Raw genomic sequence first — 23,655 nt, 5'->3', positions numbered from 1 at the left:
GATAAGACGAAGCTATTTTACAGTCCAGCAGACTTTTTTTTCCCCCACCTGCCTCTGCTGCGCTCGAGTTCCTAGCACGCGGACCCACCGGTTGTTTTGGCGTTAGAGATGCCGGTATTTCCATAGCGGCCTTCCCAACTTGCCCCCGCCCCCGTACGGTGCACACGTAAGCACCATGTCAACGTGTCATTGCGAACCCCCCACCCTGCGCTGCTCACCGAGAGACAAGCACGAGCAGCACCCGGTGCACCGCGCCGACCCCGCCCTCCCCGCCGCCGCCGCTGCCGCCTGGGCACGCCCCGCCCCACGTCCAGCGCCGCAGGCAGCGGAGGCCCCGGCTTCCCCGGGCCGCACCGGCGCCCCCTGCAGGACGCGGCGGGCAGCGCTGCCGGAAGAGCCCGAGCCTCCTGCCACCGTGTCCGCTGTCGCCGCCGCCACCGCCACCGTCGAGCTCCGCGGGGCCCCGAGTCCCAGCCGAGTGTCCTCGGAGCCGCCCGCCGCGCTCCCCGCGCCCCTCGCGCTCCCCGAGCCGCCGCGCCTCCCGCTCGGCCTCCGTCCTCAGCTCCCCGCCCGCACCCGCCTTCACTCTGGAGCGGCCCGGGCAGCCGCAGCAGGGGCGGCGGCGGCGCATCGAGGAGCTCTCCAGGTCGTCCCGGGAGAAGCTGCTGCAGTCCCGGGACAGGATGTTTTCCAAGCTCACGTCCATCCTGCAGCACGCCGTGGAGGCGGTGAGGCCGCGCGGGGTGTGGGGTGGCGGGAATCGGCCGCCCGGGCTGCGGGGCGCGGGGGGAGGCTGCGGGGAGGCCTGCGCGCTCCTTTCCACCGCAGCCTCTGCCCTCCCGCCCCGAGCCGGGCGGCTCCCGGGGCCTCCAGGCCGTTAACCTCCGGGGCCTCCGGGCCGGCGCCGCGAAAGACAATAGAACGGCGGTGCCGGTGGGCTGGGCTTGCTTTGGCTTTCGTGCGGGTGGGACTGCGGGGCCCGGGTGACGCCGGTGCTGGCGATTGCTTGCTCGGGCTCGGCGGCCCACTTCGGTCGGACCTGGGTGATGGATCTGCAGGAGTTTGCAGGTCCGCGATCGCCGGACTCACACCATCTGTTTCCCTTTTCTTGTCTAATATTGCGCTTCCCGGACGCTCTTGGCTCAGAATGCAACCGCTGTACTTTGAGGCCGGTCTTAAACGCACAGAGGGACCTTACACAAACCTCCTGACAGACCTGAACAACCCAGAAGGAGAATACCTTGCCAGTGCTCAACACCGCTTTATTTTAAACTTGCTTATTAATTGGGTTGAGTGTTACTTTGTGTGAAGAAAGTTACTATGTTCATTTTTAAGATGACATTTTCTTTACATGTTGAGAAAGACAATAACACTTTCAACTTCACTCTACTTTTTAAAGGGAGGAAAAAAGCAAATACCACAGTGATGTTAAGGGTCAGCTAACAAAATTAGAATTGTGAATTTTAGTTATGGAGACAAACCTTTAATCCAGTTGCCAGTTATGTAGTATATGGAATTTAGATACTTTGTTTTTGTCCCGCCCCCCCTTGGTGACACATCAGACCGAGAAAGAAAGAGAGTGAGGAGCTGTATTGACACAGGTGGCAAAGGACAGGGCTGTGAGACACTTGCATTTCCTGCTTTATATAGAGTCAGCCTGCATTCGTAAAATAATTAAAAGTTTTAAGAACAGTTATACTGATGTTTTGAATTATACTATAGATTATAAAGAGTTATCAAACGTAATATGATGATAAATTAGAAATAATTAAATAAATTATGTGGATTAGGCCCTGGGGCCTGTCATGTTCTAGGCAGAAGCTCAACTACTGTATTTTATTTTTTTGAGATCGAATGTTACCAAGTTTCCCAGACTGGCCTTGAACTTCTTGCTTTAGCCTCTTAGAGTGTTAAGTTCTACGCACATCCCCAAGCCTAGCTCGTTTTTGTCCTAAGGCCTGTGTTTTCTAACTTTGTAATCTTTTTATAATTGCACGTATCATTAACATCTACCAAATTACCTGAGGAAGACTGGCTAGGTAATAGTCAGCATCTCTGTCTTGCTCTGTCAGTGAGGGGAATGAGTTCACTAGGTTGGCCTAGTCCGGGGAGAAATGTCTGCCCCTGGAAAAAATGTCAAGTCCGCTTGCTCAATGCTGGTTTCTAAGCTGTGCTGCCACCCACACAGTTTACCAAGAAAAAGTACAGCTCCCGAAATCCAGCTGGTTCTGCTCTGCTTTTTTGTTGGGATAGGGTCTCAGATAGTCCAGGCTGGTCCTGAACTTACGTTGAGAATGACCTAATCACTTTCAAATTCACATATGTTTTTAAAGAAAAAAAATCAAATATCACGGTGAGTTTTAGGGTAGGCAAACAATTAGAGTTGTAAATTTGTAGATCTTTCTTCCTCCTTTGCCCAAGGGCTGGAATTAGAGACTTGGCCCCTCATCCCTTGAAGAATATTTTTTATTCCCCCTTCAACATTCTCCTGGGAAAGAACTCTTAGCTAATGGTAAATAAGCATCCTTTGGTAGCTGAATGTTTTTCCTAACACAAGATTAGTTCCTGGTTACTCATTGACTTTTTCGCTTGTTTTTATCCATAAACAAGTCTTTTCATCCCATAATTTTTTGACTTTTTCTTTCTCTTTTTATGTTCTGGTGCAGCATTCCAATGCATAGACTCATCAGGGTTCTGCAGACTTGGGAGGGAATCCCAGGCCTCCGGGTGACCGGACCTCTCATTGCATGCATCTTCAGAACTATGCTGCCCTACCTGGCCTCCTAGTGTTGTTGCTGGCCAAGTGTCCATAGCAGTCAGATAAGCCTTCTATATTTTTTAAAGGTTGATCAGATATATATTCATCTAGATAAGGAGTTTAAGTTTTTTGTTTTGTTTTGTTTTTGAGTCAGAGCCCTCAAACTTACTAAGTCACCAAAGACGACCTTGAACTCATGATCTTTCTGCTCCCTCTCCCCCAAGATCTGGGACCTCAGGCTGGTGCTTTGTTTCCTGTTTAGTTTCTGGTGTTGAGGATTTAACCCAGGGCCTTGGTAAATGCTAGGGAAGCTCCGTACCAGGCTTCTATCCACCCCTGACCTGTTCTGAACATTTTTATCATGGCTTTTTTTTTTTTTGAGTGCATGCATATGTGTGTGTGTGTGCACATGTGCGTGTGTGTGCATGTGTGTGTGTATGAGATCACAACACTTGATTGGGGCAAATCTGGGGACATCTTTCCCTTTCCCCTTATGAGTCCTGGGGAATCAAACACAGGTGGTCAAACACCAGCACGTGTCTTTGACTGCTGGGCCATCTCAGTACCTACCCCTTTTAAACTAAGAAAAAAAAATACTTTTTAGACTTACATTTTCATGTGTGAGAGTTTTGCTTGCATGTATGTATATGAACTGAGTGTATTCTGGGTGCCTGTCGGGGTCAGAAAAGGATGCCAAAGTCCCTGGAACCAAACCCGGTCTTCTGCAAGAGCAACAAGTACTCGTAACTACTGAACCATCTCTCCAACCTTCACATTTTTATTCTGAAATAGGGTCTCACTCAATTGCCTGGGCTGTCCTCAACCTTGTGGTCCTCCTGCCTCAGCCCCCAGGTAGTTGGGATTACAGGAGCGTGCTCTCACACCTGGCATGTATATTTAAATAGTTTTCCCTCATTTGCCAATAACTACACAGAGAAAGATAAAAGAAGATGTTTTCAAAGCTTCGCGTTCATAAATGTGTCTTAAGCCGATAGACACAATGTAAGGGTAGGAGAGAAACCAAGCGCGGATTGTGATTCTTACCTCCTTTTCCCGAAAGGATGCTCCTTTCATGTTGCATGGGTCTGTCAGGAAGAGTTGCGGGAATGAACGTGTCGTTAGCCAGGTGCCGCATGTCTCAGCTCTGATGAAGCCTGTTCTAAGGTTAGACTAGACTATTTGCCAGTTCCCATGTAGTGTTTGCCGAGGGCCAGGTGCTGCAGGGCTACCACATGTCCTGCGCGGGTACCACATGTCCTGCGGGGGTACCACATGTCCTGCAGGGGTACCACAGGTCCTGCGGGGGCACCAAAGGTCCTGCGGGGGCACCAAAGGTCCTGCGGGGGTACCACATGTCCTGTGGGGGTACCACAGGCCCTGCAGGGGTTCCAAAGATCCTGCGCGGGTACCACAGTGGAAGTTTCCCTTTATGACCTTTTACCTGTTTTAACCAGCACAGTGGAAGTCATCCTACAGAATGGAATGAGTGTTTTCCAAGTATAGTTATAGGCAGTTGTTAGGGACAGCATCCACCCCATGCACCATACTGGGGACTGAACCTGGGCCTCCTGCTTGCCGGGCAAGCCCTCTCTACCTCTGGGCCTTGATCCTCTGTCCGCTTCACCAGTTTGCCTAGTGGCATGGCTAGTGGACACCAGTTCTAGAGAACAACTCCATCCTGGGACTTCTTTTCCTAGCCCAACTCGAGTCGCTTCCTCACAGAGCGAAACTTTTAAGAGCCAGGGTGAAGATGGAGCGTCTGTGTCTTGGTTCCCAGTGCCCACTGGCTAAACACATGGGACGCCATACTGTATGGAACACACAAGGATGTGTTCAGCCCTGGAGCCAGACAGTAGGGGTCCGCGCTAGCCTCTGTCCTGACAGCAAAACTGACTGAGTTTGTGTCTTCTTTGAAGCTCCTTCTCCCTGCAATGGGAGTGAGTAGATTGCTGCAGAGGGTGAAATGAGGTGCGCAGGGAGCTTTGTGTGGAGCCTGGTTGATAATGCTTCCACAGTTGGCCCGGCCGGGGGCTGTAGGAAGAAGGAAACTGATCTTAGGTGCAGTCGGGGAAGGTTCTCTGGGGCTAAGACTAGAACTAGGTAGTAGAGATGCAGCAAAGGGAGGGAGGGTGTTAAGGAACTTGTCAGCAGATGTGGTAGCTCACACCTGTCTCTCTGAGACCTTCCTGAGTGAGAGCCAGGCAAGCCTGGGCTGTACCATGAAACCTGTCTTAAGAAAAACAGGGCAAACCCAGATGTGGGTTGTACATGCTGTGATCTCAACCCTTAGGAGCTGGAAGCCAGAGGATCAGGAACTCAAGGCCAGCTACACAGTGAGTTTGAAGCCAGCTGGGACTACAAGAGACCTTGTCTCAAACAAAAACAAACAACAGAACAAAGACAGTTTGGGGTAGGATCTTTTAGGATGTGCATTTTAGATATTTAAAGCAGAGGTTGTGGCCACAAAGTTTTGTCCAGTTTGTTGATGGAAGTTCTTTTGCATATTGGACATGTTGAACAAAGTCCAGGTTCCTAGCAGAAAGCATTGTTACCTAAGGAAAGTCAGCTAACCGGTGTTTTGGTGTCTAATGGGCGTTTGAACAAAAGAGGAACTCTGAAGGAGAGTTTAACACCATTTTAGGCTGGGTTCCTGGGGTACCTCACTTCTGTAATCCCAGCACTCAAGAAGTGGAGGCAGGAAGAATGCAAGTTCAAGGCCTGCCTGGGGTACGTACTGAGACGCTGCTGCAACACCAGAAAGTGAGAAACGAGCTGGGGTGTGGCCTCACGGTGGAGCATTTGCTTCTGCCAGGCCCTCGGTTTACCTCAGTTTGCCAGTGAGTAAAGACTCGATAATGTGCTTGGCCAGTGCAGTGCTGGCCTGCAAGTCCACGTATCAAATGTCAGTGACTGGGCCACCTGTTTTTCATGGAATGAGTATCTTGGTGCTGATTCGGCTCCATCGCTGAGTTGAAACCAGGAGTCTAAATGATGAAAGGGAAGGGCCTACCCTGGCCCTTGTCCAGGTCCGGCCTAAGGGAGAGAAGGTTAAACAGTGGGAAAGGCTGGGGTCGAGGCTAGGAGGAAGCCTCAGCATGGAGAGGGAAAACTTCCTGAAGAGGAGGAGCTTCCACATAGGAGAACAGGAAGTCCCGGGTAGGAGAACAGGAAGTCCCGGGTAGGAGAACACAAGTCCCAGGTAGGAGAACACAAGTCACAGATAGGTAACCTGGCAATTTGGGATGAGAGTTTTGAGAATTTAATCTCCAAATACTAAAACATTAAATTACAGTCTCCTGGAGCTGAGTCACCATTCCTGTCAAAGGATAGATGTTTTTATGCAGTGGTAACAGGTCATTTGCATCTTAGTAACAGAAAAGACAAGTTCACCGTACTCTCACAAAGTAAGAATTTATTTATGTTTGAATGAGATTGTCACTCATCTGAGTTATTGGCGATTCAGAATAGTTCCACGGTTTCCCTCCCTCCGACACCGAGGTAATAGCGCCATCCTGCTTGGGATTTGCTGGTATTCTGTGGCAAGGCTGCCCATACAGAACTGGCAAAGCCTCCAGCCTGCTGTGTGCCACTGCTGGGGAGAAGCTGGAGGAAGGACACTGTTACCACCCAAAAGGTCGAATTGTTACTGCATTAAACACATCTCATTCCCTCTTGTCTGCCCCATTTTAGTAAATTTAACTCCACAAAACTAAGTATAGTTTAACTGCCTGTTCGCTCCTTCACGGTGGCCCTGGGTAGTTCTACTTTCTCAGTCAAGATCTCTGCACACAGGCCAGTGTAGGAAGAATCAGCTTGAAGAAACCAGTGATGGTGTGAAATGAAATTCTTCATCCAGAATCCACACATTTATGAAAAACATAAATGTGTTTCATCTGGTGGATTGAGCCACTTAGCACGACTGTGACTATACCCGTAAGTTGCACAAGAATTGAGAAATTGTGTTGACAGAGTTGTCAACTACAAGGTCGCTGGCTGGGAAACCAAAGGTCATCGCGGAACAAGTGGAAGCATAGGAGAGATCTGCCGGCAGGTCATTCGGTGGCTGTCCCTAGCCTGCAGCCGACACAGAACCACAGACTTCTTAGGACGTGATGAGCGTGTGCATGCATGTTCATGTTCGTTTGTGTGCATGCATGTGTGCTCAGTTTGCTGCATTGCCAAGCGTGAGCTTTGTAGATGACTGCTGCCACAGTGTTGGACAATTGGACACTCTTGGCACTTAGAAGCCGAGCATGAAACGGCAGTTTACCCGTCAGTCGTCAGTTCTCAGGATAGAAACCTCTGCCCTGCACAACCGTGGTCAGAGCTGTACATCTGACAGAAGTCGATGACACCTCTAGGGTGTCCCCCACCTCTCTGTCCCTCCACCCCCACCCCTTTCTAGCAAAAGAGCCCAGAGTCAGAGGAGTGGCCACATCTGCCTTTCTCCAATTTAACACGCATTCCCTAATGCTGGTCGGCTTGCGGCAAGGTGGCTAGTGCTATAATTCTGGCCTTAAAATGTATGAAGTGCCTTTCAAAGCTTGCCATTTAACACATTTTGTAGACTTTAAACTGGTAGTGTCTTGTTCATGTAGTTATTCTGCTAAAAATATACACTACCTGACCTAGGCTTACAAAGAAAAATATTTACATCAGTAGTTTCTTGTTCATGTAGTTATTCTGCTAAAAATATACACTGCCTGACCTAGGCTTACAAAGAAAAAGATTTACCTCAGAAAGCCATGGGAGTAGGAAGCAGTTTAATCTGATTATGACGCTGGCAGTGCTTGTGTTTGCCGTGCTGACGGGTAAGCGATTGCCAGCTACTCATCACCCTTTCCCCTTCCAAAGTCCCAGGTACGCAGACCTCTGGTTATCAGAAATGCCGCTTCGCGATACCGCGTCGCAGTCACGTGTTTTGGTTTAGTCACCTGAAGCCACATGGTAACAGCAGCTGGGGAAAGGTGACTGTGGGGTGGTTTAGTAATAGTATTGATAAAGGTGGCTTTCTTCTTAGTGAATCATTTTACTTCTTTGGATTCAACTCATTTTGGTTGTATTTGATATCTGAGTTCAAGTCAAGTCTGCCCTTATTCTAGTGCCTCACTCTTATAAGTCTGGTCTTTTGTGTTTGTAGCTTGCACCGTCTCTTCCACTACAAGAAGATTTTGTTTATCATTGGAAGGCAATCACCCATTACTACATAGAAACTTCAGGTAAGAACACGCGTGCCTACGATCTGCTTCAAGATGAGTTCTCAGTTACTTTATTGTTAACTTTAAACAGTTTTATTGACTCCTCTCAATGTCCCTTTGGAGCGTCTCCTATGTTCTGCGTTGTTCTGGGCAGCGGGGACTGAGTAGCTGTCTTGCACATGGAGCAGCCCCTGCAGCTCTGTCCTGACAGCTTGTATGCGGGGCAGTGGGGGGGTGGCTACTTCAGTCCTGAGAAGACAACACTGCCTCTTGGTCATGTTTGTCTGGAGAGGCCCTCACTGGGTGCTCCCACCTGCTGATGCGTACGTCCGGCCCCACACGGGTGTCCTTGAGATGATCAGTGGTGAAGCTTAGGAGAAATGGGTAGAAAATAGATGGACAGTTTGTGGTTTGCCCCCATGAGGAGTGCTGTGTAAGGAGACCCAGGATGGGTGGGAGCGGGGTGGGGACAGAGACCACACCTGGCACCTTTAGTCACTCCACCTTTTTTATGTTTGTAAAAACTGGTCAGTTAGTTTCTCAGTCTGTCTCTTCCTGTCCCCCTCTATCCCCTCTGTTCCTGTCCCTCCTCCCTTGTGTGTGTGTGTGTGTGCAATGTATATGTGTGTGCGTGTGTGCAGTGTATATGTGTGTGATGTATATGTGTGTATGTCTGTAGTGTGTGTGCGTGTGTGTGATGTATATGTGTGTTGTGTGTGTGAGCGTGTGTGATGTATATGTGTGTTGTGTGTGTGAGCGTGTGTGATGTATATGTGTGTATGTGTGTGTAGTGTGTGTGCAATGTATATGCGTGTGTAGTGTATATGTGTGCACTGTGTGATGTATATGTGTGCACTGTGTGCGTGTGTGTGTGTACTGTATATGTGTGTGATGTATATGTGTGTATGTCTGTAGTGTGTGTGCATGTGTGTGATGTATATGTGTGTAGTGTGTGTGCGTGTGTGTGCGATGCATATGTGTGTAGTGTGCGCGTGTGTGGTGTGTGTGTAGTACATGTGCGTGTGTGTGATGTATATATGTGTAGTGTGTGTGTGCGTGTGTGTGCGATGCATATGTGTGTAGTGTGCGCGTGTGTGTGGTGTGTGTGTAGTGCTAGAGCACAGCTCTGTGGAGTTGGCTCTCTCCCGGGGTTGGCTCGGGTCATCAGGCACAGCAAGCACTTTCGCCTGTTCATCCATCTCGTTGACCTTCTCCACCTTACTTTTTGAGACACTGTCTGTTGCTGAAGCTGATGGATTTGCTAGATTGGCCGACTAGTGAGTTCCTGGGGTCCACCCGTCTTTTCTCTCCCCAGACTACTGGGATCATAGCCACAGCCACCAGACCTGGCTTTTACGTGGGTATTTGAGGATCTGGACTCGGTCCTTATGCTTGAATGGCAAGCATATTACCCACTGAGCCACCTCCCCAAAACCCCAGAAATGTTTTAATTACTTGGAAAGGATGGGGGGGGGGGATAACTCAGTGGTAGAGCACTTGCCTGGCACGAGTTCAGTGCAGCATCTAACACCAGCATCCAATACCAGCATCCAACACCAGCATCCATAACACCAGCATCCACAACACCACCATCCACAACACCAGCATCTAACACCAGCATCCAGCACCAGCATCAACAACACCAGCATCCAACACCAGCATCCAGCACCATCATCCAGCACCAGCATCCAGCACCAGCATCCAACACCAGCATCCACAACACCAGCATCCAACACCAGCATCCATAACACCAGCATCCACAACACCACCATCCACAACACCAGCATCTAACACCAGCATCCAGCACCAGCATCAACAACACCAGCATCCAACACCAGCATCCAGCACCATCATCCAGCACCACCATCCAGCACCAGCATCCAACACCAGCTTCCAACACCAGCTTCCAACACCAGCTTCCAACACCAGCATCCAACACCACCATCCAGCACCACCATCCAACACCAGCATCCAACACCAGCTTCCAACACCAGAATCCAACACCAGCATCCAGCACCAGCATCCAACACCAGCTTCCACAACACCAGCATCCAGCACCACCATCCAACACCAGCATTTAAAAAGAAACGGGTGGAGAGACAGACGGAAGATGTAAGATAGGTTTCAGAGAATCCAGTGGAGGAAAGGGCAAATCCCAGAGTCAGACTGGGTTGTTGGTGAGCGTCGTCACTACATAGGAAGGAGAGAATTAGCAGTGTAATGGGGACTTGGCCTTTGGAGGACAGTGGATGGTTCCATGCAAACAAGGCAGAAAGCGGAGCAGCCAGGAGTAGACCCCACGTATCCTGTGTTATCTCCTGTTGCTCCTGTTCTGATCAGTAAGGAGAAGGGCTTGGCTAGATTAGCTTGAGGATTAGCAAACTGTACTTTAGCCCATCTAGGCCGCATAGTCTCCTTTGTATGTGATCTTTGCTGCTGAGGTGCAGAAGCAGCTCTGCGGTCAGTGAAGGCTGGGGTATGGCCGGGGTGTGGCCCCCAGATGTAAAGTCAGTTTATATGCACTGAGTGCGGTTGTGTTTAGCCGCTGACCTGCAGAGGTTTCTCTTTTGAGACAAGCCACATTTAATATTACTGTCAGCTTTTGTGATTTTACTTTTCCTTCTTTGGCCTTAAGGCCTTGCTTTAAAGGATTTAAACATTCTTGCTTTAAGGGATTTTTTTTTCTCTATCTCATAGCAGAAGCAAGTGTGCACATTTGTTAGTGTGGAACAGATGCGGTCTGAGTCGGGGAGAGTCTTGGGACAGGTGGAGGATGGAGAGAAAGGGAATTGGAGGGAGCAAGGTCTAACCTGGGCTCTAAGGGAGCTGAGCTCCTGAGTAGACAAGCAGGAGGCACTGCAGGCAGACGTGTGTGCAGGGGCCACAGGAAAGTTAATTACTTAGGAACAGTGGACAAGAGGAGACAGAGGTTGTGTTCTGCCTTTCAGAGACCATTTCCAAATGATAACGGAGGAACATTCACTGACAGTATGTTCCAGGCTGTGGGTCACAGCTTGACCGTGTCATGCTAACAAAGACAGACATGATGTGAGCATGTCTCAGACGTGTGGTTCAGAACTCCATTCAGTCAGAGTTGGGATGGAGGCAGGAAGGAGGGTAATGTAGTTGCACACAGAAAGTTTAAGAAATTTTCCGAGTATTTGATGTAATTTTTCTATCGTTTAGATGATAAAGCCCCTGTGACGGATACGAACATTCCGTCCCACCTGGAGCAGATGTTGGACATACTGGTGCAAGAGGAAAATGAGCGAGAGTCTGGAGAGACGGGGCCATGTATGGAGTACCTGCTCCATCACAAGATCTTGGAAACATTGTACACCTTAGGGAAAGCCGACGTAAGCCCCTGACCCACCCTGTAATACAGGCAAAGCTCCAGGTGCACAGTTCAAGTGTGGAGACAGGAATGGCACGTGGCAGTGCTGGGCCTCAGACTGGGGAGATGGGGGATTCCTGTGTCCTGTGCACCACGACAGAGAGCTGAGCTGCCACTGCTCATGACCGCACTCCTGCTTAGCTGCCTAGAATCCCAGGGTAAACTCGAACCCATGAGCTCATAGTCAGGGGAGGACAGTCGTGCCCGAAGAGGTCGTGGTCCTGAAAGGGAGCATCGTTGTTACCCTGACAGTCCCTGAATCACTCAGTGATGTAATGCAAATGTTGGGCCTAGTGAATTTTGAAAAATCTTTGCAAATCTAATATTATAACATAAGCTTTTATGTTATAATATTATATATGTTATAATATTAGGTATAATATTAGTTATAATATAACGTGGTATTTTTACCACAGAAGCTTCAAGTTCATGCATCCTTAGCCACAGAGGCATGTTCTGAGAAATGTGTCAGCTGGTTTTGTCGTGGTGTGGACACCATGGTGTTTACAGGCGCCAGAAGGCTTCCCGCTGCACACCTGCTCTCTAGTGTGAACTGCAGTTCAGGTGGCTGGAGGTGATGGTAGACCCCCTCCAGCCAAAACCTCAGTGGTTCTGTGAATTCCTGTGATGTAAAAGACTAAATGAGATGATGGTATTTTAATTCCACATAGTGTACATCATATTAAAGACAATTTCTTTTTAACGAAGTGTGTAATGCCCCAGTTAAGTGCATTTGCGCTAAGCACGCCCTTCCCTAAGAAGCAGATCTGCTCCGTGATAGCCTGAGCTGTCTTATGTTCCCTTGCCCCCATTCTTTAGAGTGTGCGCTTTTACCATACTAAATTGAATTAGTTGGATGTTTTAGCAGGATGCTAGTAATTGTACCGCTAATAAGCTTATTTCTGATATAAGTGATTATAAATATTGTTAGCATTTTATCTGAATAACATAAGGTAGTTGTTACCCTAAAAGTATCATCGTGCTAAGGATTATATTTAGCCTGTTTCCATGTAGCATGTCTGTGATGATCCGTGGGCATACACATGTGCATGACTGTTCCAACTGAATGTAAGCAGTGTCATCTGCTTTATTACGGAGCATATGACTCACGCTCTTTTAATCCAGAGTGTGCGTCAGGATTTCTGCCTTCCAGTAGCTGGCATGCTCTAAGAATGTCCTAGTGATGTTCTTTATAGTACCTATAATCCAAATATCTTGGCAATTAGCATAAAGGAGTCAATGCACAAGATGCCTTTTTATTAATATCCATGCATTTGTTATAAACTGCTCATTGCTCTAAGTAAAAAGATCTGCCCTTGGTCTGGCAGGGAGTCGGCCCTCATGGGCCTGTGTTGTCCCAGCAGTGACCAGCCTGATGGTGCCTGAGCATGCTAGTCTCGACAGTGCGTGCTCACCCTGGTGTGCATTCTAGTCTCGACAGTGCGTGCTCACCCTGGTGTGCATTCTAGTCTCGACAGTGCGTGCTCACTCTGGTGTGCATGCTAGTCTCGACAGTGTGTGCTCACCCTGGTGTGTATGCTAGTCTCCACAGTGCGTGCTCACCCTGGTGTGTATGCTAGTCTCCACAGTGCGTGCTCACCCTGGTGTGTAATCACCTGAGGCCGTGCTCCCACATGCCACGTATGGTCTCAGGTGTATAATTGTGTTTCTAGAATGCCAGTCATGGCTATGAATGGAAATTTTTATTATGGCAAAGTCATCAACTGGTCACTGGCATGTCTTTGAGGGGGGCTGTGCTGAAAGACATAGTCTGTCCTATGAACATTTGCGTGTGTTGTCTGTCTTGTGCCCAGTGTCCTCCCGGGATGAAGCAGCAGGTTTTACTGTTCTATACCAAGCTTCTGGGAAGAATCCGGCAGCCCCTGCTTCCACACATCAACGTTCACAGGCCGGTGCAGGTGCGCACTCCCATGACTGCAGGTTAAAGCTCACTGGGTCCCGTGTACAAGTCATTTTGTATTGTTTTTCTGGGAGTGGGAATGATGGAGGATATTGTTGTCATAGCATAAAAACTAGTAGACATTGGGTTTTCTTTTATCTCTCCATGTTTATACTTCTCTATAAAGTTCTATACATTTTCTTGTTGCTTTACCTCCACAATATCACAAAGAGTTTTAAACTTTAAAAACTGTTTTGACAGAAATTAATCCGATTGTGTGGAGAGGTGCTTGCCACACCGACAGAAAACGAAGAGATCCAATTTCTCTGCATCGTCTGCGCGAAGCTGAAACAGGATCCCTACTTGGTCAACTTCTTTCTGGAGGTATGCCACACTCTCGGACTCACAGCTCATTGTGGAAACTGAGGTGCAGTCCCCAGGAGCAGCTCAGGCCAGCAAGTTCTGCCTGCAGAAGTAGTTTTCATTTAAGATCGGTGTTTATTTCAACTTACAGTCACCGTGGAAGGGGAATTTCAGGGAATGCAGTTGTACCAGACATGTGCTGCACCGGGGAGTCATGGGGGGAGCAGCAGGTGCAGAGGGGCAGGCTGCACAGCATCTCCAGCTACCGACAGCTTCGCTTTCCTTTGGCACGACTGCCGTGCTTTGTATTATTTTTATAGCCGTGGTCTGTTTTAAATTTTATTTACAGCTTTAAAAAGGAAAATAAATTGTGTCTACTTTCTGCTTTTGTTCACTGTTTTCCTTTAATCTTTTTTTAGATTTTTTAAAAATGTATGTTTGCATATCGTGTGCATGCGCGCATGTGTGTGTGTGTGTATGTGTGTGTGTAAGAGAGAGAGAGAGACTGATTCTCACTGAAACTGGAGGTCACCAGTTGGGATAGATTGTAGACTGTCTGGCCAGCAAACCCCAGGGATCTGTCTTTCTGGCTCCACCTGCCGAGTGCAGGGGTTGAGCCCCCGTGGAGGGTGCTGGGAATCTCAACTGAAGCCCTTGTGCTTAGAGACAGCCATTTTAATGACTTAGCCATGCCCTTGTCCCATTCTTTTTCCTAGCAGTGACATCCTTGAGGGAAAGCGGCTTTGTGGTCAGCCCTCTGCCAGCAGTGTGTGCCGGTGCCCACTGTCTCAGGGCATTGGGACGTTCTCAGTGTTTGCCGTTCTGATGTGTTGCTTTGTCTTCTGTTGTTGAATAAATAATCTGCAATGTTCCTGGAGGCTGACAAGCAGCATCGCTGTAGAATTGCTGGATTTAATTCTGTGTGTAGTACCAGGGCCATGAAATGCCTGTGTTCTGTTAATATGTGCCCTTATTGTCTTCTTTTTCAAGTTTGCATCAAAATAGTTCTGTTAGTCAAGAATTTGGATTTCTAAAGATACGTTACTTAGAACTGCATTATAGTTCTTTGGTTCTGAATGTTTGATAAGAAATAGATTAGTTTGGCTCCCTGTGGGATTTCTTCACCTTGCTTGTGCTTTGAGACAGGAGCTCACTATGAGCCCAGGCTGGCCCAGAACTTGCTGTGTAGACCAGGCTGGCCTTGCACTTGAGGCACTCTTTCTGCCTCCGCCTGTGTGCCTGGCTGGTTTTCATTTCTGTGTAGCCCATCCTGGCCTAGCATTCTCAGTACAGCCCTAGGCTGTCCTTGAACTTGGAGAAATCCTCTCTCAGCCCCTGCAAGCTCCAATTTCAAGTGTGAACCATGACTCCTGGCTGAGATTTTTCTTTTCAAAGTTTTTTTTTCTAATATTTTCTTAGACACTTAGTGTACTTTAGATGGATTTCCCCCAAAACATACCTGAAAATCCTTGAAATTCGTCTCGTGATTACATGGACCAGGGGAAGTCTGTGGGCTTGTGTGTGTTGATCATAAAATGTACTTGACACACCTGTCTTCATAGGAGCATTTCCGTTTAAAACCCAGGTCTGCTTTATTCAGCGTAGCGCGTGGTGCTGAGTAGATGGTAGTTGGTGCTGGCACAGCCTCCCCAGCTCTGGAATTACTGACCTGACTGAGTAGATAGTAGTCAGTGCGGGCACAGCCTCCCCTGCTCCAGAATTACTGACCTGATTGAGTAGATAGTAGTCAGTGTGGGCACAGCCTCCCCTGCTCCGGAATTACTGACCTGAGTAGATAGTAGTCAGTGTGGGCACAGCCTCCCCAGCTCTGGAATTACTGACCTGACGTGCCTTTGATGTCCTCCTGTTGGTCAGTTCGCTTCTTGAGGACAGTGGTTCTGCCTTGTCAGTCTTTGGGTCTGCACAGCTTCTTACAGTGAACAAAGCTTAACTCCCTACTGATTGACCCTCACTGAATGATGAGCCTTCCAGGCGATAGAGCTTTATGCCCTGATGTGGACAGTAGCGACTGTCACCACCCACTACCGCTCTCCAGTGCATCTGAAACCTGTCCGTGTAACCGGCCATTGCAGGCATCTGCTGGGGTTACATGCATGTAGAAGAGTTGTGGTTTTGTAGGCAGTTGGCAAGTCGTTGACCACATGAGGCTGTTTGAACTGTGAGCCGTGGGCTCATCTCTCTCAAGGTCGGGCTAGTGCTGTTCACCCAGCAGTGGCCATGGTGTCTGATGACAGTGCAGGGAAGTAGTCGGTTCAGCCTTTCCTGTCAGCCCTGTGGTGAGGCTGGCATCAGGGGAACTTTGCCTTGTGAATAATTTGATTTCTGTTCTATGTCAAATAGGAAGCAAGACATATTTTCCTTGAAACTTATGATTTGCTCCTGTTAAGAATCTGTTTGTGTTTGGATGTGGGGATCAGGCAAGCAAGTGGACTCCTCTGGAACAATTAAAACCATGCTCGGAGAGGTTCCTTATGTTCTAAGCAGAGGTTGAGATTTTGAAAATTCTTAGAAAAAGTTGTTAGCAAATTAAAGAAAACGTGAGGATTTTTTAGAAACCTCAAGTCTAATGCTGGCAACCTTTGAACTTTTGAGGTTTTGCACCCTCCCCAACAGGACTGACCTGTTGTATCTGTGATAACTTAGATACTAAACTGCAGCTGGGAACTCTCAGGAGTCAGGTGGTTATGGCTTACGTTGCTCATGTGTGGTCAGTCAAATGCGTGTAGTTAGTGTGGCGAGTCGGTAACTTGGTGTGACCGTGAGATCCATCTAAAATGTGGTTTGAGTCTGTACATCTTCTTTTGACGTAACGCTTATTACCACTTTAATTAGGCACCTGGAATGCTTATCCCAGAAAAATCCAAGCTGGGCCTCATGGCACAGGTCAGTTATAGCAGCTGCTCGCAGGCTACTTAACAGCTAAGGCAGAAGAAGGCTTGCCATTTCAGGACCTGCCCGGGCTACAAAGTGGGTTCAGGGTTAGCCTGAGTCACAACTAAATGTTCAGGAAAGGATGGGCAATGCCACACAGCGGCGCAGCACTTGGGGCCTCGTGTTTCCCATCAGCGCCACCCTAACCCCCAAATCTACATCTGAGGTGTAGCTCAGAGGTGGACCGAGAGACGGTGTCTAGCCCAAGTGAGGCGCCGGCCTTGATCCCCAGCACACCAGAGAGGACGGGGAGGGGGCATTTCGATGTGATCTGGGTTTTGTTCCTTTGAGGAGGGCCTCCCCGTGCAGCACAATGTCTGTCCTGACCATGGCCCTCACAGACACACGTTCCTTTTCAGAACAAGTCCAAGTCGCTGGCTTCCAAAGGAACTCTGAGTGTCATCTCAGCTGATGTCCCCAAAAGTCAGGACCCCGTGTCAGCGGACAGCAGCCAGTGCCATCAGCCGCAGGAGCTGCCCCGTGCTCCTGGGGTGGGGTACACGGAGCCAGAGGAAGAGCCCCCTCACCAGATGGATGAGCTGTCTGCAAGCTTGGATGACCTCAATGTCACCTCACCACCAGAGGCCTCTGACAGTCGGCCGAAACAGGATTACAACTTAGTGAATTCTCTGTTGACCCTGACAAAGAGCCCTGTGAGTCCCAGCCTGCGCTCCCAACATGGTCACAGTAATACGTGTCTAAAGTAGAAACACGTTTATTCTTTAATGGAAAATACTGAATCCTTTCATGTTTAACTCCGCAAATAACACGTGTGTTCTTTCACAGGACGGCCGGATAGCCGTGAAAGCGTGCGAGGGCTTGATGCTCCTGGTGAGTCTGCCAGAGCCTGCGGCTGCCAAGTGCCTCGCTCAGAGCACCTGCTTGTGCGAGCTGCTGACCGGCAGACTCGCCTCCCTGTATCAGGCCCTCCCTCAGTCGGTGGATCCCTTGGATATTGAAACTGTGGAGGCAGTGAACTGGGGGTAAGCACCGCTCTTTTTCTTGCCTGTGTGCCTGCGTGCCAAAGTCCACCTCTGCTTTACAGTGACGAGAATGTTAGATTGGAAGATTTAGCTCTGCCGTGACCCTTGTTTCTGTCACTTAGGGGTGACAAAATGGTGTGGGAACAGCCGGGGTTACAGAGTCCAGCTCCTTTTATTTTGCCCATTATAGGTTTTATGTCAAGATCAACAACTGATTGTTATATTAACAGCAGAAGTCTTTAAAAGAGGTCTTTTTGATTTCTTTTGTTTTTGAGACAATTTTTCAGTGTGTAGCCTTGGTTGGTCTGGGACTCGGATCCACCCACTTCTGCCTCGGGCTTTACCTGGCCTAGGAGAGACTGCCCTTTAGTGACTTTCCCTTGCCCTAGACAGTCTGGGGGTCCTGTGACCGTGCTGTAGACTAGACAGTCTGGGGTCCTGTGGCCATGCCGTAGACTAGACAGTCTAGGGGTCCTGTGACCATGCCGTAGACTAGACAGTCTGGGGGTCCTGTGACCGTGCCGTAGACTAGATAGTCTGGGGGTCCTGTGGCCGTGCCGTAGACTAGACAGACTGGGGGTCCTGTGGCCGTGCCGTAGACTAGACAGACTGGGGGTCCTGTGGCCGTGCCGTAGACTAGACAGACTGGGGGTCCTGTGGCCGTGCCGTAGACTAGACAGTCTGGGGGTCCTGTGACCGTGCCGTAGACTAGACAGTCTGGGGGTCCTGTGACCGTGTCGTAGACTAGACAGACTGGGGGTCCTGTGACCGTGCCGTAGACTAGACAGACTGGGGGTCCTGTGACCGTGCCGTAGAATAGACAGTCTGGGGGTCCTGTGACCATGCCATAGACTAGACAGACTGGGGGTCCTGTGACCATGCCGTAGACTAGACAGACTGGGGGTCCTGTGGCCGTGCCGTAGACTAGACAGTCTGGGGGTCCCGTGGCCGTGCCGTAGAATAGACAGTCTGGGGGTCCCGTGACCACGCCGTAGACTAGACAGACTGGGGGTCCTGTGGCCGTGCCGTAGACTAGACAGTCTGGAGGTCCCGTGGCCGTGCCATAGAATAGACAGTCTGGGGGTCCCGTGACCGTGCCGTAGACTAGACAGACTGGGGGTCCTGTGACCATGCCGTAGACTAGACAGTCTGGGGCATCTTAGGGCAGAGGGCTGCCTGCCTTGGCAGACCTTCCTTTCCCCTGACCCTGTACTGTCTCGCTGACCAAACCCCTGGCCATCTGATGATTTCCCACTTAAGGAGGGAACTGATCTGTCGCTTTGTCTGAAGAGAGAGCTCTCATCTGTGTCTCCTAAATCTCTTCTGATTGTGATCCACCATCAGGGCCTTCTTTCTGCTTGTAAGCACAAAGGGCCATGTGCGTGCTCACCTGGCCCCATACTGACCCAGTGCCGTGTAGGTTGGTGTGCACATTTACCTGAGGTTTGTTCTCTGTGCCGTGCAGGTTGGCATGCACGCTCACCTGAGGTTCTCTGTGCTGTGCAGGTTGGCGTGCGTGCTCACCTGAGGTTTGTTCCCTGTGCCGTGCAGATTGGCGTGCACACTCACCTGAGGTTCTGTGTGCCCGTGCAGGTTGGTGTGCGCAGCAGGTTGGCGTGCACGCTCACCTGAGGTTCTGTGTGCCGTGCAGGTTGGCGTGCACGCTCACCTGAGGTTCTGTGTGCCGTGCAGGTTGGTGTGCGCGCTCACCTGAGGTTCTCTGTGCTGTGCAGGTTGGCGTGCACACTCACCTGAGGTTCTCTGTGCTGTGCAGGTTGGACTCCTATAGTCATAAAGAGGACGCGTCAGCGTTCCCTGGGAAGCGAGCCTTAATTTCATTTCTTTCCTGGTTTGATTATTGTGATCAACTCATCAAGGAAGCACAAAAGGTTTGAATTCTTTGTTGTTTGTTGATAGCTTTAAAATGTGCTTATTAAGTAAAATGTGAATCACTTTTCCAAAAGTATCTTAAGTGTCACGTGCAACGCTTTACAGACGCTCACTGCACAGGGGTGGCTTCCACGTGCAGTGCTTTACAGACACTGCGTAGGGGTGTCTCCCACGTGCAACGCTTTACAGACGCTCACTGCGTGGGGTGGGCCGGGGAGGCTCCCCTCCAGCTTTCCCCTTTGGGGTGATATTAATTACTCTAAATTTAGTTACGGGAATTTTTTTCCCTGATCTTTTTAGTTCTGGGGAATGGGGTTGGATAAAAGCCAACATATTTGGGTCCCATCTCCATATGGCTTCTGGTGAGAGTCATGCTCTTTAGGCCCAAGGTGACTTGTTGATGTTCATGCTGTGTTCTAGACTGCTGCTGTTGCTCTCGCCAAAGCCATCCATGAGAGGTTCTTTATCGGTGTCATGGAGCCTCAGCTGATGCAGACGTGAGTGCCCTCTCCCATAGAGTAGTCGAGTGGTCGCTGCCCGTCACTCCTCCCACTGACCGCCCATCTGCCTCCCTAGCTCCGAGATGGGGATCCTGACATCGACGGCTCTACTGCATCGTATTGTTCGACAAGTGACCTCGGACGTCCTGCTTCAGGAGATGGTGGCCTTTATCCTTGGAGAGCAGAGGGAGCCAGAAACGCTGTCGGAAATTGGCAGGCATCCCCTAAGACATAGGTTAATCGAGCATTGTGATCACATATCTGATGAGGTAAGCCATGCGCAACAGGGCTGACGTAGAGTCTCTAAGTGCTGTTTCTAATGCGCTTGTGATTGATTTGGTGATGGTAGAGGTGGAGGAGGTGGTAGGGGTGGTGGTAGGAGTGGTGGGGGTGGAAGGGGGACTGGGGGTGGTGGCATGCATGTGTCATGGTGTACCTGTAGAGGTCAGAGGGCAGCTGACAGGAGTCAGTTTTCTCCTCCACCAAGTGCATCCCAGGGCGGAAGTTGGGTAATCAGCCCTCTTACACTAAACCACCTCACTAGCCTCTGCTTGTGACCCTTCAAGTGAGTTTCTCTGTGTGGCTTTAGCCCCTGGCACAGCTTCTGTTCTGTTGCTGTGGTTTTAGATAAGCATCATGACCCTGAGGCTGTTTGAGCATCTTCTGCAGAAGCCCAACGAGCACATTCTTTACAACTTGGTCCTGAGAAACCTGGAGGAAAGGAACTACACGGAATACAGGCCTTTGTGCCCGGAAGATAAGGATGCAGTGGAGAATGGGCTGGTGGCCGGAGCCGTGTAAGTGTCTGGGGACGGCTCTCCCCAGCAGTCTAGCCGCTTCCTCATGGGTAAATTCCGGGGGATGCTAACTACCCCTTGAGCCCGGTAACAAAAGTAGCAGTGGGCACTGGAGATTGTTAGTGTAAAGTGGGAATTTGCATATTAAATACATTATTGCTTCTTTGTATTAGGAAACTTATGTAATATTTCTCAAAAGCTAGCAAAGAATCTTTTGGTTTAGAAAATGTCATAATAAATGTTGTTTTTTATACATCATTAAATTAAACGTAGAGATCTGGAGGAAGATCCATTATTTACTGACATTTCACCAGATAACATTCTGCCAAACCAAGAGTGGATCAGTTCACCCCATGCCAGCCCAGACCACCCCAAAAATGATGGCAAGACGGAAGTCCATAAAATCGTCAACAGGTGAGTCTCTGTGTGACTGGTCTGCCCAGGCCGGCACAGGACTGCACCGCGACTTCAGTATTTGCCGGTGCTGTTAGCTTTTTTTGGCTCAGTTATGTGGCAGGTGGCAGCTGGGGCCACAGTTGATGCCATGAGAAAATCCAGCTCCATAGAAAAGTCGTTTTCTCTCAGCCCAGTGGAGGAGCACCCGGGCAGTCTGTCTGCTTCCAAGACCAGCCTTAGCACAGCAACTGAAGAAAGGAAAGATTAACTGAGGAGAATGGTTAAGTGTGCCGGGATCTTATAGGGACGGCGTCACACACGTCCCCAGCACCGACAGTAGCATTGGCAAGCGTCAGTCTGACGAATGGTTCTCACTTTGCATGTGTGCTAAGTGTTGAACTATTTTTTTCATTCATTGTGTATTTTTACATTTTTTTTTTAAATATCTTTTTCATAACAGTTTTCTCTAGTGTCTTTGCTTTTAATGCTGACAGTGATATGCCTGGCCCTTGCAATTTTGTAGGGGACTGTTAGTTAGTTCCTGGCTGCTCAGCTCCAAAACAATCACACAGAAACCATTTTATTTGCAGTACTATTTGGCCAATAGCTTAAGCGTATTTCTGGCTAACTCTTATATCCTAAACTAGCCCATCTCCATTAATCTGTGTATCGCCACTAGACTATGGCTTACTGGGTAAAGTTCCAGTGTCTCCATGGCCTCTCTCTACTCCGCCTTCCTTCTCCCAGCATTCAGTTTAGTTTTCCCTGCCTAGCTCTAGTCTGTTCTGCACAGGCCCAAGACAGTTTCTTTATTAACCAATGGTATTCACAGCATACAGAGGGAAGTCCCACATCATGGCAAGTAGCATAAAATAATTGCATCTGGCTCAAAAGTAAAATTACAGTCTATAAAAATATCTCAAGTTCAGTTACTTAAAGCCAGTTTTTGAGATTAATAGATAAAGCAACCCATTATTGTGACATAGTATTGTCTGTTTTAGACTTGTGTGACATGCAGAGTTAGTTATTTTTTAATAAAACCCTTACAGAGCAATGTATACTTTGATTGTTCAAGTTCCCATTGTATCTGTAGCTGGCTAAGCTGGCAGTGTATTTTGTGGTTGAGTGTATGAGATACTCTGCTCACTGTGGCCTTTCTTCCCTTTAAGTTTCCTCTGTTTAGTACCAGATGAAGCAAAGTCATCCTACCATGTCGAGGGCACTGGCTATGACACCTACCTCAGAGATGCTCACAGGCAGGTGAGTGACAGAGCTGACTGACCTTGGGGTGGGGTGGACATAAAATGCACACACGCTGCCCCTCCTATACCTTGCCCAGTTGCCAGCAACCATTACTCAGAAGAAAGGAGTCAGCTCACCCGAGAAATGAGATTTCAATCTGCTGACACTATCTGTCTCTCTCTCTCTCTCTCTCTCTCTCTCTCTCTCTCTCTCTCTCTCTCTCTCCTCTCTCTCCCTCCCTGTCTCTCCCTGTCTCTCTCTCTCTACCTATCTATCATCTATTATTTATTTATTTTTGATTTGGTGTCTCCGGTTAGTCTGGCTGGCCTTGAATTTGCTTATGGCCTTGAGCTCTTGCTCCCCTCTCCCAAGAGCCGGGATTACCGATTAGTGCACCTGTGGCTCTCAAGGACTAGTTTTTATTTCTACTCTATCATATACTAACACTTCGTTGAACATAATCAAGAATGAATTACTAGAAAAATGAAAATTGAAAAAGCACATTTCCTTGTTAGATTTGGCCAATATGAAACTGCCTAGTCAGCTCTGTGAGCTGTGCATGCTAACTCTCCCTTTTCCAATCTCGTCAGTGATGGTGGTCACAAGAATCTGAGTGTCAGCATTGACCCATGGGCCACCCTTTGGAGAGTACTGTTCTGTCCCTTCTTGGTGACATGCCCAGTGCCTGTATGTCCTAAGAACAGTAAGCTTGCTTGACAGCAGGTGTTGTCCATCCACCTCATGTAACAATATGTGTAATGTTATTTCATGTAACATAATTACATGTAACACCTTAGACACATGAGGTTTGGACTCTGAGCCTTGCCTTGTAAATGTTCTCCGAGTCTGTCAGGATGACTGAAGGATTCGATCCTTTAAAGGAAGGACGTAGCAGGTACTGAAGGAGTGACTTCTCGAGTCAGATAAGCCATTTCCCAGCAGCCTGGATGTGCCCTGCCATTGTAGTGTCTCCTGTACTCCTAGCCAGGGCCGAGCGTCCCCATCTGGCCCTGCCAGTACAGCCGACAGCCGTGGCTTCTTTATGCGCTCTCTGAGGAAACGACTGCTTCATCCTGATTGGCTGCTGGCCGCTCTTTAATGCCCAATGCTTTCCCCCAGTTCCGAGACTACTGCGCTGTCTGTTTGCGATGGGAGTGGCCCGGAGCCCCCAAACCACTGGAGAAGTGTGACTTAGAAGCAGCCTTCTTTGAAGGACATTTTTTGAAAGTTTTATTTGACAGAATGGGAAGAATTCTTGATCAGGTAACTCATCCGAAGATAC

At 48.9% G+C, this 23,655-nt stretch overlaps 1 protein-coding gene across 1 annotated transcript in view; it reads left to right on the top strand.

Annotated features, from left to right (window-relative positions):
- The first annotated feature begins 368 nt into the window (after positions 1–368).
- Fhip2a (FHF complex subunit HOOK interacting protein 2A) overlaps positions 369–23,655 on the top strand; it is a 28,351-nt gene continuing 5,064 nt past the window's right edge. The window contains exons 1-14 of the mRNA XM_057778440.1: positions 369–728; positions 7,899–7,977; positions 11,143–11,312; positions 13,165–13,269; positions 13,512–13,634; positions 16,925–17,218; positions 17,352–17,548; positions 19,323–19,437; positions 19,859–19,935; positions 20,015–20,207; positions 20,566–20,735; positions 21,009–21,149; positions 22,301–22,391; positions 23,493–23,636. Coding sequence (XP_057634423.1) covers positions 684–728; positions 7,899–7,977; positions 11,143–11,312; positions 13,165–13,269; positions 13,512–13,634; positions 16,925–17,218; positions 17,352–17,548; positions 19,323–19,437; positions 19,859–19,935; positions 20,015–20,207; positions 20,566–20,735; positions 21,009–21,149; positions 22,301–22,391; positions 23,493–23,636 — 1,944 coding nt within the window. The 5' untranslated portion in view covers positions 369–683. The remainder of the gene's footprint in view (positions 729–7,898; positions 7,978–11,142; positions 11,313–13,164; positions 13,270–13,511; positions 13,635–16,924; positions 17,219–17,351; positions 17,549–19,322; positions 19,438–19,858; positions 19,936–20,014; positions 20,208–20,565; positions 20,736–21,008; positions 21,150–22,300; positions 22,392–23,492; positions 23,637–23,655) is intronic.

The sequence above is a fragment of the Chionomys nivalis genome, chromosome 8 (assembly GCF_950005125.1).
Source record: "Chionomys nivalis chromosome 8, mChiNiv1.1, whole genome shotgun sequence".
NCBI lineage: Eukaryota > Metazoa > Chordata > Mammalia > Rodentia > Cricetidae > Chionomys > Chionomys nivalis.
The sequence above is the reverse complement of the archived record's forward strand: the minus strand, read 5'-3'. Positions and strand labels throughout refer to the sequence as shown.